At 40.0% G+C, this 15,574-nt stretch overlaps 1 protein-coding gene across 4 annotated transcripts in view; it reads left to right on the top strand.

The window, feature by feature from the left end:
* Positions 1-15,197, top strand: part of LOC131690108 (electron transfer flavoprotein beta subunit lysine methyltransferase-like) — a 54,367-nt gene extending 39,170 nt beyond the window's left edge. For all 4 annotated transcript variants that reach the window (XM_058975638.1, XM_058975639.1, XM_058975637.1 and 1 more), the window contains 4 exons: positions 11,615-11,839; positions 11,919-12,049; positions 12,135-12,322; positions 12,390-15,197. In XM_058975638.1, the coding sequence (XP_058831621.1) occupies positions 11,615-11,839; positions 11,919-12,049; positions 12,135-12,322; positions 12,390-12,548 (703 nt within the window). In that variant the 3' untranslated portion in view covers positions 12,549-15,197. The remainder of the gene's footprint in view (positions 1-11,614; positions 11,840-11,918; positions 12,050-12,134; positions 12,323-12,389) is intronic.
* The last annotated feature ends 377 nt before the right edge of the window (positions 15,198-15,574 follow it).

The following is a 15,574-nucleotide window of genomic DNA, read 5'->3' as shown; positions in this document are numbered from 1 at the left end:
ATCTGCTCATCATTTAATCAAATTTATTGCAAAACTTGAAAACAGTCAAAAGCTATATTATAGAATCCATCGCAAAAAAGTAAACCACCTGTTCCACGCCATGTTGACATGTGATCAAACTGTACTCATCGATGCTAATCGATAGAAAGCGATCGCATGATTTCTCCGATGTTGTAACTCAACTCGACCTTCCTGTCAAAACTACGCCATTCGATGATTTGTTATTCACTAGAATCGGCCACCTCAATATTACAACAGTAGGCCTGCCTGGCTCACCTTCACGCGCGTCAAGAACCATTATTAATAATTTTCCCACAATCAGAGAAAGTAACTGCAACATAAGACAGTTAGTTAGGTAAACCGGTCACTTTGATCCTAACGGTGCATGCAATACGATATCGAATGTTTTTGCTTGCACACCAAAACAACACCTAGGTGTTCTTGCGGTAATTCTTACCAAACGGTTCGAGTACCAATGTATTTGAGGTTAGCCAACAACGCCGCGTGATCAACCGCGACCTAGTACACCCGTTACTTGCCGGAATCAGCTTACACTTCGAGGTTCAGGTTCATACCTTAACGGCAGTTTGTTATGCGATTTAATATGTGCGATCGTGTTGCCAATTGCGATGTGACATAATATCTGTTCTGTATACACTGAATTCAAAATCGTTAATAGAAACGAATGCTTTTTGGGTGACTCAGCCGAAAGTAGAAGCCAAGCGTTATTATAGTGATTAAGACATCGCTTATACGTTTTCAATTCGTTTGATATTGTTTTGATTCCTTTCGAACTGTAATAATACCGGATGAAGCTTGAAATTCAACTCCGACTAGGAAACTTTAAAGCTAGTACAGTAAAATCCCCATTGTGCAAGTGGAACTGGCTATAACGTCGATTCAGAATGATAGCTCACAGCGAGATCACCAACAGCAACACTCTAATAACAAAGTTGTTTATCAGTAGCGCTGGTCTCCGTATGGTAAGCTACATATTCTCTTCAATTTTCATTAGTGGTACTTGATTTTACGATCAACCCACAGTAATACGTCTGGCACGATAAATCATTCAACAAAATTAATTCAGTGTAGATTCTTGGAGAAATTCGAGGTCATACCTACAGCGTAACTGTTTCAGCAACAAAAAAATATGATCAGAACGGCGCAATTTTTACGTTGTGTAACGAAACACCGCGCACCGTTTGTTTTGGAATTCGGTACATTCGAGCATGTTGTTATGAAATTCGGAATCGCTGCAATTCTAAGTAAACTTTCAATCATCAACGCACATCGCAGCGCGCTGATAACTACAATTAAAATTAACTGGAGCTGCTTTGTTCAGTATATGTGCGACACAGTGTGCTACATTTAATTAATTTAATTTTGGGCAAAATTAACTGTGACGATTTAGCCCGGGCCCATTGAATACTTTACGGTGACTTCACAAATGCACTGAGTGTTCATTTTTGACAGTTCGCTTGTACTGTTTACATGGACTTAGAAAAATTCTTTACGATTTTCTTCGAGCGAATCTAGTCGTCCACAAATTTTTCTAAGTCCATGTAAACAGTACAAGCGAACTGTTAAGAAAAGTGAGGTTAACTGTACCAGTAAAGAACCTAATAGTATTGGCTCGAATCAAAACTCGTCGCAATGTCAATTGACGATAGGTTCAACCGGAGTGTTCAATGGGGCTGGATCACAGGTTCGCTAGCTTCCGATGGCGGGACGGTGGCCACCTCGCGCGGCGGATTATCAGCGGGTTTGCGCCGCTTCGGTTCCTAGGCCACGGTTATGCGGCTAAGCCGCATCAAGATGATACCCCTGAAACATTCTAACTAGAATCGGTTGTGTCACCGGAACCGGAATACGACTTAGAACCAGCCAGCATTCCGGCTGAGCTTGGGAAGTTTACTAAAATTTAATTTGGAAATGAAAATTTTCTGGCAACGCTTCAGCACCCCGTTAAATTCTAATTATTTCACCACCTGGGCGCCAGATTGACGATATGAAATGAACTTTGTTTACTTTCGACAAGTTTTGATTCGAGCCAACAACATCAAGCCTGTTTCATATGCATTGGTGGAGGGTGTCCCCACAAGCAAATTCATACTGTTAGTAAACTGCCCATAAAAGCATAAGAGTCCCATATTAAATAACAGCAAGTCGAGAAAAACACTGTTCAAGATTTACGTTTTCATTGAACCAAACAGGGTTTGGTATTTGGGACAAACAGGGTTTGGTATTTCTTTTTCGAAATTTTTAAACAAACCTGGTAATCTTATTTGTGCATTGTGATTCAGTGGTGATACAGAATACAATCCAACAGAAAACTCATTTTCGACAAAAATCCATATGGGACTCTTATGCTTTTATGGGCAGTAAAGCTCAGCGCTGGTTTTGACAAACAAGCACTGGTTGGAAAGGTTATACATCTGGCAACGTTTTGCCAATAATGATTTTATACAAGGCTAAATATTTTTCAAGCCTAATACAATAAGGCAAAGCTACTTTTTCGACGTTCTTAAAATCTAGGAGTACGATGGGTCACTATATTCGAGGTTAAATAAAACAATGTACACGCCTGGGAAATTAGGTTCAATTTATATTTGAAGAGTATGAATACTATGGATTATTTAAAAATTATTAACACAAATAATAAATGCAATCAACCGATGTCATTCAGGTAATAAAATGAGAAAGTCGCAAATCATGAAACCGCTAGGAAATATTATAAAAAACATTTTTTTCAGCAGCTGCGTCTGGCTTTGTACTTTCGAATGACTTGTTCGGTGTTATCGTCGTCGCCAGAGTGTGGAATTGAAAATGTGCGTTCTGGCTCACTTGGTTTCTTAGCTGTGTTACGATCGCGTTTGCGCTTCGGAGCATTTTTTTGGAATTCCTTTTCCTTATTTTTTTCGATTATGTTTTTTTATTATCTACTTCAACAACACCCTAAATTATTACATAGTTACCTCATGTGAAATATCTGAGGCACTTTCATTGATGACTTTCCGTTTACACGAGTATATGATGTTTCGAACGGAATTTTGAATTGTTTAGAGGCTGATCGAATACTGGTGCCATATTGAACAGATGCAATTGCGTTTTTTTATTTCGATTATAAAGGTTTTAACCTTAAGGTCATTCGCCTCTTCGGGTTAGAAAAATCTCTTATGAAAAATTTCTAACCCTGCACGAATCTGCAATTGCGTTCTTTATATTCACTTCACTTCGTTTTGGCGTTTTCGAACGAAATTACGCGCAATTGTCAAAATTATTCAAATTTACATTATAGTAGTCGGGCGAATGACCATCTGGTTAAAGCCTTCTATAAGCAAAGTACAATTACATTGTAGTAGTGACTTGCAGTCAGGGCTGTAGGAAGAAATTATGGGCCCGGGAGTTCAGCGTAAGGGCCCATACATCTTTGTAGATGTTTTGAACACAGAAACTCTTAAGCTAGAAATCGTTTGTAAGTTGTCTCCTGTTATGTATAGTGGGTAGAAACTTTTGTGGAGAATTATAAGTAAATACACTTAGTGAAAATGTCGCTTTTCAAACCACAGGTACAGCCTGCCTGCCAAACCAGATATTTCTGTGTGAACTTCGATAGCTTCATATGCTTGAAAATATGCACCACTATTCCTTTCGGTTACCATTACACTTGTGACAGTTGATATGGTCACTTTTAATAATTACGTTGTTCTTGCTTGGACGACACTTTTATAACTGAAGAGCAATTGACAAAATAAAAAACCTGTTTTAATCCACCTAGAGGTGCAATTGTGCCTTTCTCATTTCTCCAAACTATGATTTAATAGCTGGTTCGTACAATATAACATTATGGAAATGTCTTTCATTCTTATTACACTTGGTAAGTATATATAAGAGCACCTTTTTGCATTCATCGCGGTATCGGTTTGAATCGGAGTTTTCTAGGTGATCGCCGTAACTCCGGAGCCGGAAGTCGGATGGAGATGGAATTTAATATCAGTTTCCGGGGACGCAACACCTTTCATTTGAGACTAAGTTGATCAAATCGGTCTAGCCATTTTCGAGAAACCAATATAACCGTTATTCTGAATTTGGATGCTTCCGGATCCGTCGATGGTGGCCAGTGTGGCCAAAGAAACTTTGAATGAATGGTGGTGACCTAGATCTGCAAATTCAACAGTTGTGTTTATATTTTGGGAAAAAACAACCTTTTTACATTCATCGCAGAATTCGTTTGAATCGGGATTTGCTGCGTGATCGTACGTATCACCCTGTAATTCAGGAACCAGAACTCGGATCCACACAAAATTCAACAGCAGCTGATGGACCTTTCATTTAAAATCAAGTTTGTCAAAATCGGTTCAGAACATTCCGAGAAACCGATGTGGACAAATCAACAAATTTTATTTTGTAACCATACTCTTCAACTCGTAATCCGGAACAAGATGTTGGTTGAAAATGAAATTCAATAGCAACCTATGCGAATATTATACCTTTCATTTGAATCTTAGTTTGTAAAAATCGGTTCAGCCATCTCCGAGAATCCGATGTGGACATTTTGTTAACAAATCCGCACATACACACATACATGCACACATACATACACACAGATATTTTGCGATCTCGGCGAACTTAGTTGAATGTTATATGAGACTCGGCCCTCCAGGCCTCGGTTAGAAAGTCGGTTTTTGGAGCAATTGCATAACCTTTCTATATGAGAAAGGCAAAAGAATAATATTTAATTAGCTTAATCAGCATGAGTTCAATGTTATCTTCATGTGATTATATTTTGAAATGTTGGTGGAATGGGTTTGAAAGTGGAGGGAATGGAGGGTTAGTAGATTGGGAGTGGAGGATGCGTCAGAAATCCTTCATCTTTCAGTATACGGGGTGGATGAAAGAAAATGCGGGCGTGAGGGTGGTCCAAGGGGAGGGGAGTGATGAAGGAGGGAGGTGTAAGGGCAAGGCGGGGGGAGGGGCGTCGACGCAATACTCAACTGCATATTTTGCCTTCCATTTGAGACTTGGTTTGAGAAAATCGGTTCAGTCATCACCGAAGAACCGATGGGACTTTAATTGTGGAATGTGCCCGGAATTCCGGACTTCCGGAATCGTCGATAGTGGACAATATATTCAAAGAATGTTTGATTGGCAATCAGTGATCTAGATCTGCGATTAGAAGCAATTTGGTGACCATTTCAATAGTTTTTAGCCTCTGAGGTATTACGATTGTACCGATTTATATGGGAAATTCCAGTGTATCCTTACAAACACCCCTGTAACTCCGGAAGCAAGAGTCAGAACCGAATGAAAATCAGCAGCAGTCAATGGTATTACTGTATCTTTCATTTGAAATCAAGTTTGTAAAAATCGGTAGAGAATTCGTTGGGGAATGGGTGTGATATTAGCTTAGGAACTTGGCGGGTTCCCCGGGGCCGTCATGAACCGTCATAGGTGGCCAATGTGGTCAAAGCTGCTTTGATTGATCATTAGTGATCCAGACTCGCAAACTAGAGTAATTTTGAACCCATTTTAATATGTTTTACATCATTTGGACATCATGGTTGTACCAGTTTATATAGGAATTTGCTGTGTGCCCGCACTCTTTAACCCGTAACTCCGGAACCGGAAGTCGGACCAACTAAAAATTCAATAACAGCTTATGGGAGCGTTATACCTTTCAGATGAAACTAAGTTTGCGAAAATCGGTTCAGCCATCTTTGAGAAAATTGTGAGTTTAAATGACACACACATACACACACAGACATTTGCCGATCTCGACGAACTGAATCGAATGGTGTATGACACTCGACCCTCCGGGCCTCGGTTAACGTCGATTTTTACAGTGATTGCATAGCCTTTCTTTATATGAGAAAGGCAAAAAGGTAAACAAACAAAATCTAAATTTACCGACTTTTATTTCCTCCAAATCTTCTTGCTGCTCTTTGCACTCTGCTTGTCAAACTGCTGCTGTTGGTGGATAGACAGCGGTTTCGTCCGACCGGCCGGGACTACAACAGCCGAGTTTTCCCGGAAAATGGTTGGCTGCTCCGGTAGTGGTCCTTGGCATTTAATTAGGGAGGTGAGCTTGGCTCCTTTGTTGGAACCTCCCTAGCAGCGACGTTGGCGAATTATCGCCGGATTCGTTCTCCTTGGCGATTGACTGTGGAGGAGCTCTAGGCTCGTTCGATTGATCCTCCACAGTGAGAACGGTTGGTGTTTTGATTCCTTCTCGTTTAGCCGAGGAAGCGAGAACACTCGTTAGTGATCAGCTATCCCCTTATGGCGAATCAACACCGTACTTACGTGTGCCCGAACCACGAGTCGGCACGCTCGACGGTCTTAGCTAACCGTCATACGCGTGCTGAAACGGTTTTCTAGTGGCGGAAAACTTCCAAAAAAAACTTATAAACGGACGACTGTCTATTACCGTAGTTCGTCAATTTCTCTATTTTATAACAATGGCCGCACTCGACCAAAACAAACACCAACCGCCTCGTCGCACAGCTGTCATCGCCGATCCGTAGCATTATCAGCACACCTTTTTCAGCAAAAGGAGAGCGGTGGCCTATCTAATCCCTAAGTTACTCATTTATAAACATAAAAAAAATTATCTATCCTAGCTGCACGAAAAAAAAACCGTTCAAATACGCGAAAATTAACAAAATTCACAAGAAAAAGTGAGCGGTACCGAACAGCGGTGAGCATAATTTTATATTGTCAACAAATACACTCTACGGAGTGTATACCCACAAATAGGTATATTTCCGCCCAGTGCTAAATTGTTGCCCTGACGGGTTACACTATGTAATTAAATGTTTCGTGATACACGCATTATTTATCGTGTATAAATTTTGGTATTATCAATGTTAATTATGTATTGACTTCTTTCTCCGCGGACGACTGATTCTTATGTTGTAATTATTCGCGCGCGTTGTTATGCACATTTTAAAAAGCCCTACCGAAATACCTGAAACGACTAACTTTGTATGTCGGGTATGCAACCGACGGAATGTGCGCATTTACGCTAATTACTAGAACAAGATCGAAAACAATAAGAACGGAAAGAAACTAACTTGTCACATTTTGCATCAATAATCAAGCTACAATATTGTTATACTCATGAAGAAATATGGTTAACGTGACAGTAGCCAGGTAACCAACAAGTATTAGGGTATACAGTAAAGTTGCATAAAATTTGCATTTCAGATGCTTCTTGCAGTGTATTAGCACTCGCTATGCATGCTGTTAATCAGCATTCAAAAATCTGTTTAAAAACTTCTTGCCAGTAAGCAGCATTCTGAATGAACAACAGCAGTAAAAAGGCATTTTCGTGGCACAGCAGTAATGTAGCCGCATATTTTGCCAAAAGTGACTTTTAAATGGCATTTAAAACGACTTAATTGATAATTAACTAGCCATTAAGTCGCATTCAGCTTGCTTATTGGTTACGTGGGCAGTATAGTGCATTTACCACTCCAAAGCACATGCAAGTGCTCAATACAAAAAGAATATTTAATATAATTTGTTGATGATTTAATGGACTAAAAGTAAGAGAATGAATATGACAATAAAATATTTATTCTTCGTGTTGATAGACTGCCGAAAATTGGCAACTGCGTTGGAATTCTTCTTGCCAATAGTCAATTCTCAACTCACATACCATTCACTCAGACAAGACCATGCGTATTCCCCACGCGCATTAAATACCCAGTGGACTAGTTTTCTAGTTGGTCAAATAAACACTAAACAAACAAAGAAATTAGTTTGATCAGTCCAAAGAAATATCAGCTCGATTGGTATCAACCGGCGGATACGTGTTCCCTTACAATGCCATCAGATCAAAGAACGTTTAAAATTACATACGACAAAATATTTGCAATTCAGGATATAACAATATGAATACTGCTTAATTACTTACATTAAAAAAAGAGAGGAAAAAATTGTTGCATAACCGAGGTGGTTCATTTTCAAAGACAGCACTGCTGATAAATCACTTTACAAAATTAAGTGATAAGGGACGCGAACAAGAACAGCTGATCACCGCATCTTGATTGATTTTTACTAACTTTATTTCCCATTAACACTAAGATACGAACATATGCACAGATACACGTATACATATATGGATATATAAGCTTGATATAATCGAAACATTACTGTAACTGCTATTGAATTTCATTCGGTTCTGAATTTTAGTTCCGAAGTTGCAGGTTGGATAGTAAGGTCACACTGGAATTTCCCATATAAACCGTTACAATCGTAATACCACAGAGGCTTAAACATCTATTGAAATGGTTAACAAATTATTTCGATTCGCAGCTCTAGATCACCATTCTTTGAATATATTGTCCTCTATCGACAATACCGTAAGTCCCGGCTTACGGTCATATTCCAAAATTAAAGCACATCGGTTCTTCGGTGATGATTGAATCAATTTTCTCAAATCATGTTTCAAATGGAAGGTATAATATTCAGCTGGGTGTTGCATCGCCCCCACCCACCACCCGCCTGCATCAACCCCTCTTCCTTGGACCACCCTCACACCCACATTCCCTTCATAACCCTTGCATACCGAGATAAGATAAAGGACACATTCTCTACTCTCACCCTACTATCCCCTAACTCCGCTCCCCCTCTTCTTTCAAACCAATTCCCTCCAGTAGTTTAAAACATGATCCCACGAAGATAGCATTGAACTCATGCTGATTAAGCTAATTAAATATTATACTTTTTTGTATAAAGTGTGTCAGCGTCGACTTTCGTGGAAGTCGTGGGATACGTACTAAGTATAATAAGAGTATAATACCCAAGTAACAATTGAAGTTTTATAGCATGCTACAAGTGCAACCTAAGTTTTATGAGAGGCTAAAAAACTACCATAAAACCTCAATTGTTACTAGGGTAGGAATGTAACTATTAGTGCACTAGCGTATGAAATTTCATACCTTGAACTACCAGCAGAATTTTCGCAATTGTTTCACCAATTTCTTCCATTTTTTCGCATTGAGCCACATCTTTCACACCTCTCATGGCCATTCGTTCACAATCCGAAACAAGAATTAGTGATTTAGAAGAGAAAATTAATAATATGTATTGTTCATATTTTGGTTTGAATTTCGTCCAACTTTGACATTTGAAAACACTATGGAATTTTATAAAAAAAATATTATTGATTATAGGGTATTAATTAACGTTCACAGAAGACCAGAAGTTTGAAAACGCCTTTATTGTATAACAAGTATGATGGAGAAATGCGTTGTTTTTGCGTATGAAATTTCATACGCTAGGACATTGTTAACGCACATTCAAGCGTCTGTGGAGGTGTCGGACCTGTCTTGACTAGGCAACTGTTCGGTCATGGCGGAGAAAAACTCGCGGGTACGATTTTCACTATAACGGTTTATTGGACGGACTAAACGATAACTGGCGGACTAGCGAACACATTATAATACGAATTAATAATTGATAATTTACGACTAACATGTATTCACGAACCAACTTAAACGTACAATACATTAACGTAAAGAACATGTGATTAACAAGCAGTATTGACTAACTAACGATAAAGTGTAAACGTCAGAACGTGCCTGAACTGCTGTGAGCTAGGCTTTTATAGTCCTGCTGTACCCTTTAATGACTGTAGATTAGTTCAACCGGAAACCCTTTTCTGACCGGAAACACATACTGACGACGATATATGACTGACAGAAAGGCAAAATATCCTCACTACCACTACGCTGAATCAATCTGATCTAAAGGGTATGCCGATGGCACTTATGTTTTGGGTACAGTGAACCCCTATTACTGTGTTGATAAGAAATTGGACATAGGCGCAAACAGACATAATGGGTTAATAACGAAAAAACTGCACCAACCGTACACTTGATGATTTGTTTCTATAATAATTCGCATTTGGCTGCTTGGGTCCTACGGAGGGCTGTACAATACCGAAAAGGAAATATTTGTCAGCTGTAAATGGCCGGTGAATGAATCAGTTTGTTGTCGTTCCGTGCTACTAGCAGAGGCCATCATTTTCATTTCCGATTGGTGGAAAAAAGCATACATATGGAAAAAAACCGATTTTAAAACACCCGACCGCAGCTTGTTTGTGATTGGTTCCCGCTAATTTTATGCACCGAACAGCAAACCTTGAACAGAAATATTTGTGATCTTGGTCGGTTTCTATTAGTTAACCTTGTTGGATAGCCGGAGACTACATTTCAACATCGGGAACAAAGATAATTATTAGGATTCAGCCGGCTACGTAGACTAATTATTAATTAGTTTATCCGTGCTAGTAACGAGGACTAATTGGAACAAAAATATCCCACCCCGAGAACATTTTCATTGGAAAACTAATTAGCCTTTATCAGCGCTATGAAACCGTTAACCAAAAATTAAATTTGAACATCTTTTCCTTCACCATCCATTATTTTTATTTCCGACCGGTCGAAATTAGCATACATACACGAAAAAAAAAGATTTTAAATCATCTGACTGAAGCTCATTTCTGATTGATTCCCGCTAATTACATGCACAGAAACGCAAATAATGACCAGTTTTTTGTTCGAAGCTTTCTTTTTGACGTTGGAAGTAAATTGATTTCATTCGATGACCAACCCATTTGGTTTCGAACATAAACTGAACCAAGAACAAAACCGGGGGTCGTATGCGAGTGCGTTATCATTCGTGTGTTAAAATAGGTTGCACCACACAAATGCTCGCTATGTCTGGATGCGATAAAAGGAGAAAATGTGAAGAGAAAACCAAAATCCCGGTTTTCAGTTTCCTGTTGGCCGGATCCACCGTCTGCTGAGAAAGGGCTACTACGCTGACGCATCCGTCTAGCTTGCAGCCGTAATAGAATTTCTCGCCGCCCAAATAATGGAGCTAGCAGGAAACGCACCCCGTGGAAACAAAAAGAACAGGATTGTCCCCCGTCAGCTGAAGCTGGCCATTCGAAATGACGATGAGCTGAATAAATTGCTCTCCGGCGTGTATTGCCTAATATCCATCCATCATTCTGCGCCAAACCAGACCGAAAAGAATTAAGTTTTTCTTTGTTGGCAAGTGAAACGATGCCGAGAAAAAAAAACTAAGTTTCATTCGTGTCGTACTACAGCCGAAAACGTTTGATGGCTGGACTCTGGTAATCCGATGAAATAAGAAAAATCGATTATTCAAAACAAACTCTCAATCTACTACACTTCACATTAAAATTCAAAGACAAGTTCTTCAACCTTTTTTTTCCAAAATTCGATTATGTGTTGAATTAAGTTTCACCGATATGCCGTCTCGTGGACGCTGGCGCGAGCGATAACATTGATTATGTGGCTATCCGTTATCACCGGCGGCATTGTCGAATTCCGCGAACTTCACATTATCAAGTCGGCTCATTCATGGAAATAGGGGGTTCTCTCGCTCGAACGATTTACTCACATGAACATTCGTGTTTTGCGTAATGGTATATCGAAAAGGAAACACACCTTTCATATCTGGTTCAATCAAGATTAGCAAGTCGAACGATAAGAGCGGCAGCTCCCTCAAGTCATGTATGTTTGCATCTTACTACCCCTTCGAGCGTGACCGTGTTTTGTTCCCCTTTTATTGACAGACCACACCCCGCAACTCTGCCCGCAGATGACCGCGTAAGTTACGCCGAGCGATCTGAAATATGGCGCAATACGAGAATTTCACGACACCACATGGCGCCCGAGATTGCGCTGCATCTAATCACGGAGGAATGTGCCATTTATCATCAGCCGATCAGGGACGACTTTTGCTTCGCGACCGAACCATTTTGGGGATTTTTTTGGCCCGGAGGGCAAGCACTGACCAGGTAGGTAGCCCACGTAAACGATATGTGAAGGAAATTTTTCAGATTTAATGAAGAGACGTTTTCCTCAAATGTGCAACAGGTTCATTCTGGATAATGAGCGGTTATTTTCCGGAAAACAAGTTTTGGACGTTGGCAGCGGGTGTGGAGCATCGGCGATAGCCGCGAGGCTGGTCCGGGCTAAACGCGTAACTGCCAACGACATTGATCCCAGTAAGTTCGTGCATTAATGTTTAGTTTTGTTGACTCATTAGCGTTGATTTGTTTGTTTTTTTCTTCCTTCGTCTCAATTTCACAGCCGCTCTGCAGGCCGCACTTCTCAACGCGGAGCTCAACTCGGTCGACCTGGAGATAAGCGATCGAAATATGATCGGCCAGCCATGTGACGATTTTGACGTAGTGATGATAGGTGATCTGTTCTATGATGCTGAGATTGCTGACGTGTTGCAGCCTTGGCTTATTGAATTAGCTGCCAGCGGGGTTGATGTACGAGTCTAAATATAGACAGTACGATCGGAACTGTTACGCTTTATCATATGATCGTATCTTTCAGATCTATATCGGTGATCCGGGTAGGCACGGTCTGACGGAGGCACGCCTGAGGAATATGATTGAATTAGCATGCTACCAGCTGCCAGCTAATGTTTGCATCGAGAACAACGGATTTTCGCATGCCAGTGTTTGGAAGTTTGTCCCCTCAGGGAATACATAGTCAGGCATGGGAAAAATCATTTCACGAAACGATCAATTTGAAATCATCCACCAACATGCTCTTACTGTGAAACCCGATCTCGGCAACCTTTCTTGTGCAGAGTTACGCGTTCATGCGAAAGCGAGAAGCAAAACACAAAACTGAAAAAAGTGACAGCGTCCGGCTATGATTCATTCTCTATCGCATACGTAGTGTTTTGAATGAAAGCAAAAAGGATCGCAAATGAATGCATTCTTTCATTCACAAAGATTCATTTCAAAACATTCACCGGATCGTTCTAATAAAAAAAAAACTTGTCGTTCTTGTTTATAGACCTATGAAATTTTCACCAAGTGATCTCTTATTGTTGAGTAAGGAGTTTGCAATGTGCTGGTGAAAAAAAAACATTTTTTGGAATGAAACAACGCTGTACTCAAAAAAATATCCTGTTGCAAGTTATCCGGGAAGAGGACAGAAAATTCTACTTCAAAGCAGAATTGCTGAGAATTGCTAATATAAGCAAGCACCGCTGATGCTCGAAACTTTCAAAAGGAACATTTTAAAATGCACCCTGCTGTCTACGCAGTAATGAATTTACCTGCACCGCCATACCAGAAAACCGAACCGCGGAGCCGTAACATGGATTGTTTGAAAAATACGAAATTAATAATTGAACAATTTTCATGTATGCCATGTACAAGCATGCATTTGCCCGGAAATAACTTCTTAAAACGATTCCGTGCATATCATAATATCAATTTCAAGTGGATTCTAGTGCAATCTACTTCTCAACATTGATTATAGTATACATTTACACTATAAAGTTGACCTAACCCAACCAGAGAATACAATGTCACATTCATTTGTGAACTAAAAGTTGATTCACTTGTGAATGTTTACAGTACAATCTTCCGATTCAATCCGCGAATGAAGAACACGATCTTCTTCATTCAACATAGTACGTGTCATTCTTTTACCTGGCTCACAGCTTCGAAAGTTCCTCTCTACCTACGTTCAGTTGTGTTCTTTTGGAGAGTTTTAGTCGGATCGTGAATGAACGGCTGGCTGCTGTCAAAGCAATGAACGGATTCGCCAAGAATCATGCGAATGAATGATAATTCCCATCCCTGTACATAGTACCAGTTGTTCACTTGGAACTTGGCTGTTAATAGTAGTAAGAGAGGTTTTTTAATGAAATAAAACGTGACGTGCTGCCATTCCGATTGAAAAAATAAATAAAAGCTATACGATGCTTAAAAATGTATAACGAAATTTTTTTAGATAGGCACGAAATGTCAGTCGAATGTGCAGAAAAATTGCTTGTTTAAAAGATTTTCAATAAATCAACGCTTTTTTGTGAAAAGGGCGATAGTGAAGTTTTGAGTTGCGATCATTGAATCATGCAATCTAGGATGCAAAAAACAATAGTTTTTAAATGGGATTTAAACAGGGCCGGCGGAACGCCATTTTCCCGAGTGGGTAGTAAGACTCGAAGTAGTTCAGATATGCCGCGTGTAAGTGAAAATGAAAATTCACTGATAATATCTGTTGGGTATTTGGAAACATTCTTTGTTAACAGGGCTGTATGTCCGACGGCTCAGCGAAAATGTGACGGGCATGTTTCTATTACTTTTTGGTAAGGTTATATTCCTTTTTTGGTGCCAGACCACGCAATTGCGCATTGCGGTATTAAACTCCGCATATTACCGCAAAGGTAGTGACGAATTTCGGTAGCTGTTCATGTATGTGCATCTCACAATCACACACACACACACACACACACACACTTTTCAGTATCTGTCAATTTAGGCTCTGTTAGTATGTAGGATAATTCGGTCGATTTCTATAATAGTATTAGTATCGAATCAAACCAGTCGGAGCTCTGCCCGAATTCAGGCTGGAATCTGCACCAATATTGACAAAATTGGCGGCATTACGGATTTTTTGCAGGGTAAGTTGGATAGTGAAATAAAAAATTTAGGCAGTTTCCGAACCCGGCCTTGTTTCCGGATCCGACACAGTTCCCGATCCGGACCAGTTCCCGAATCTGGACCAGTATCCGCAAATGGACCAGTCCCTGGATCTAGCCCATCGCATTTTCCCCTTACAAGGTTCGGACCTGAACCACGCTCAGATTTGGTGCTTAGATCTAGACAAGTGTCTGGATCCGGACCCTCGTTCGGATAAGTGGATCCAAACTGTAGGTCTTGCTTTCCGCACATGACGGGAAGGACTGTTAATATTTTGTGCAGGCTCTACCTTACTGTTGACATCCATGATAGGAAAAAAAAGTTCATTTTAACTCCGACCGAAATACCCAACCACTATTCCGAGTCGGTTTTTTCTGACTGTGCTTTGAAGCTAGCCGAGTGTGAGCCGATCTTCAAATACGGAATGTGTCGTGTAGAGAAAATCGAAACTGTGGTCTTTATCCAGATTGTGTTCGTTTCACTTGCACAATAAAATGACGAGCGAAGTGCTACACTTTTCCAGAAAGTCCGACGCGTTAATATTTATTGTATAAGAATTGATGAACATGAGTTCGATGCATAGAAGATTTGAATGTGTTGGTATTGCCGTTTAAGGAATTTTTGTTGGGTCCGTTTTAGTATTAAACGACTTGGTATTATAGCATTTTTTTCTTATTACCGTAAAGGTATTACGGCCGTGTTTTGGGTGTACAGATACTACAAATGTTCCACAGCTAAGTACCAATTACTCCATTTTTTTGAATTTCATTGCATTAATTTTCCGTTCCCTACTATAAAATTTTCCTTTCACGGGTACTGAAGCCCGCATGGTAGTGTTGACTAATGGGAAGGTGTCTCCGGCGACCGACATCCTTTCAGGCTTAGTGAAGGTTGATTTGAATATTTCTCCGATGGCAAAAATAATACCGATAAGTCTAGTTTTCGATACAAATTATATCTAATACAACCGGCTCCTGGATGGTCTACTTCCGGACCAAAGACAAGCCATTAACCGTCATTGATATATCGCGTAATCTAACTAAACAGCACTCGACCGTGTACGAAAAAGTATTTTGT

The sequence above is a fragment of the Topomyia yanbarensis genome, chromosome 3 (assembly GCF_030247195.1).
Source record: "Topomyia yanbarensis strain Yona2022 chromosome 3, ASM3024719v1, whole genome shotgun sequence".
NCBI classification, from domain to species: domain Eukaryota; kingdom Metazoa; phylum Arthropoda; class Insecta; order Diptera; family Culicidae; genus Topomyia; species Topomyia yanbarensis.
This window is presented reverse-complemented; position numbering and strand designations above follow the sequence as displayed.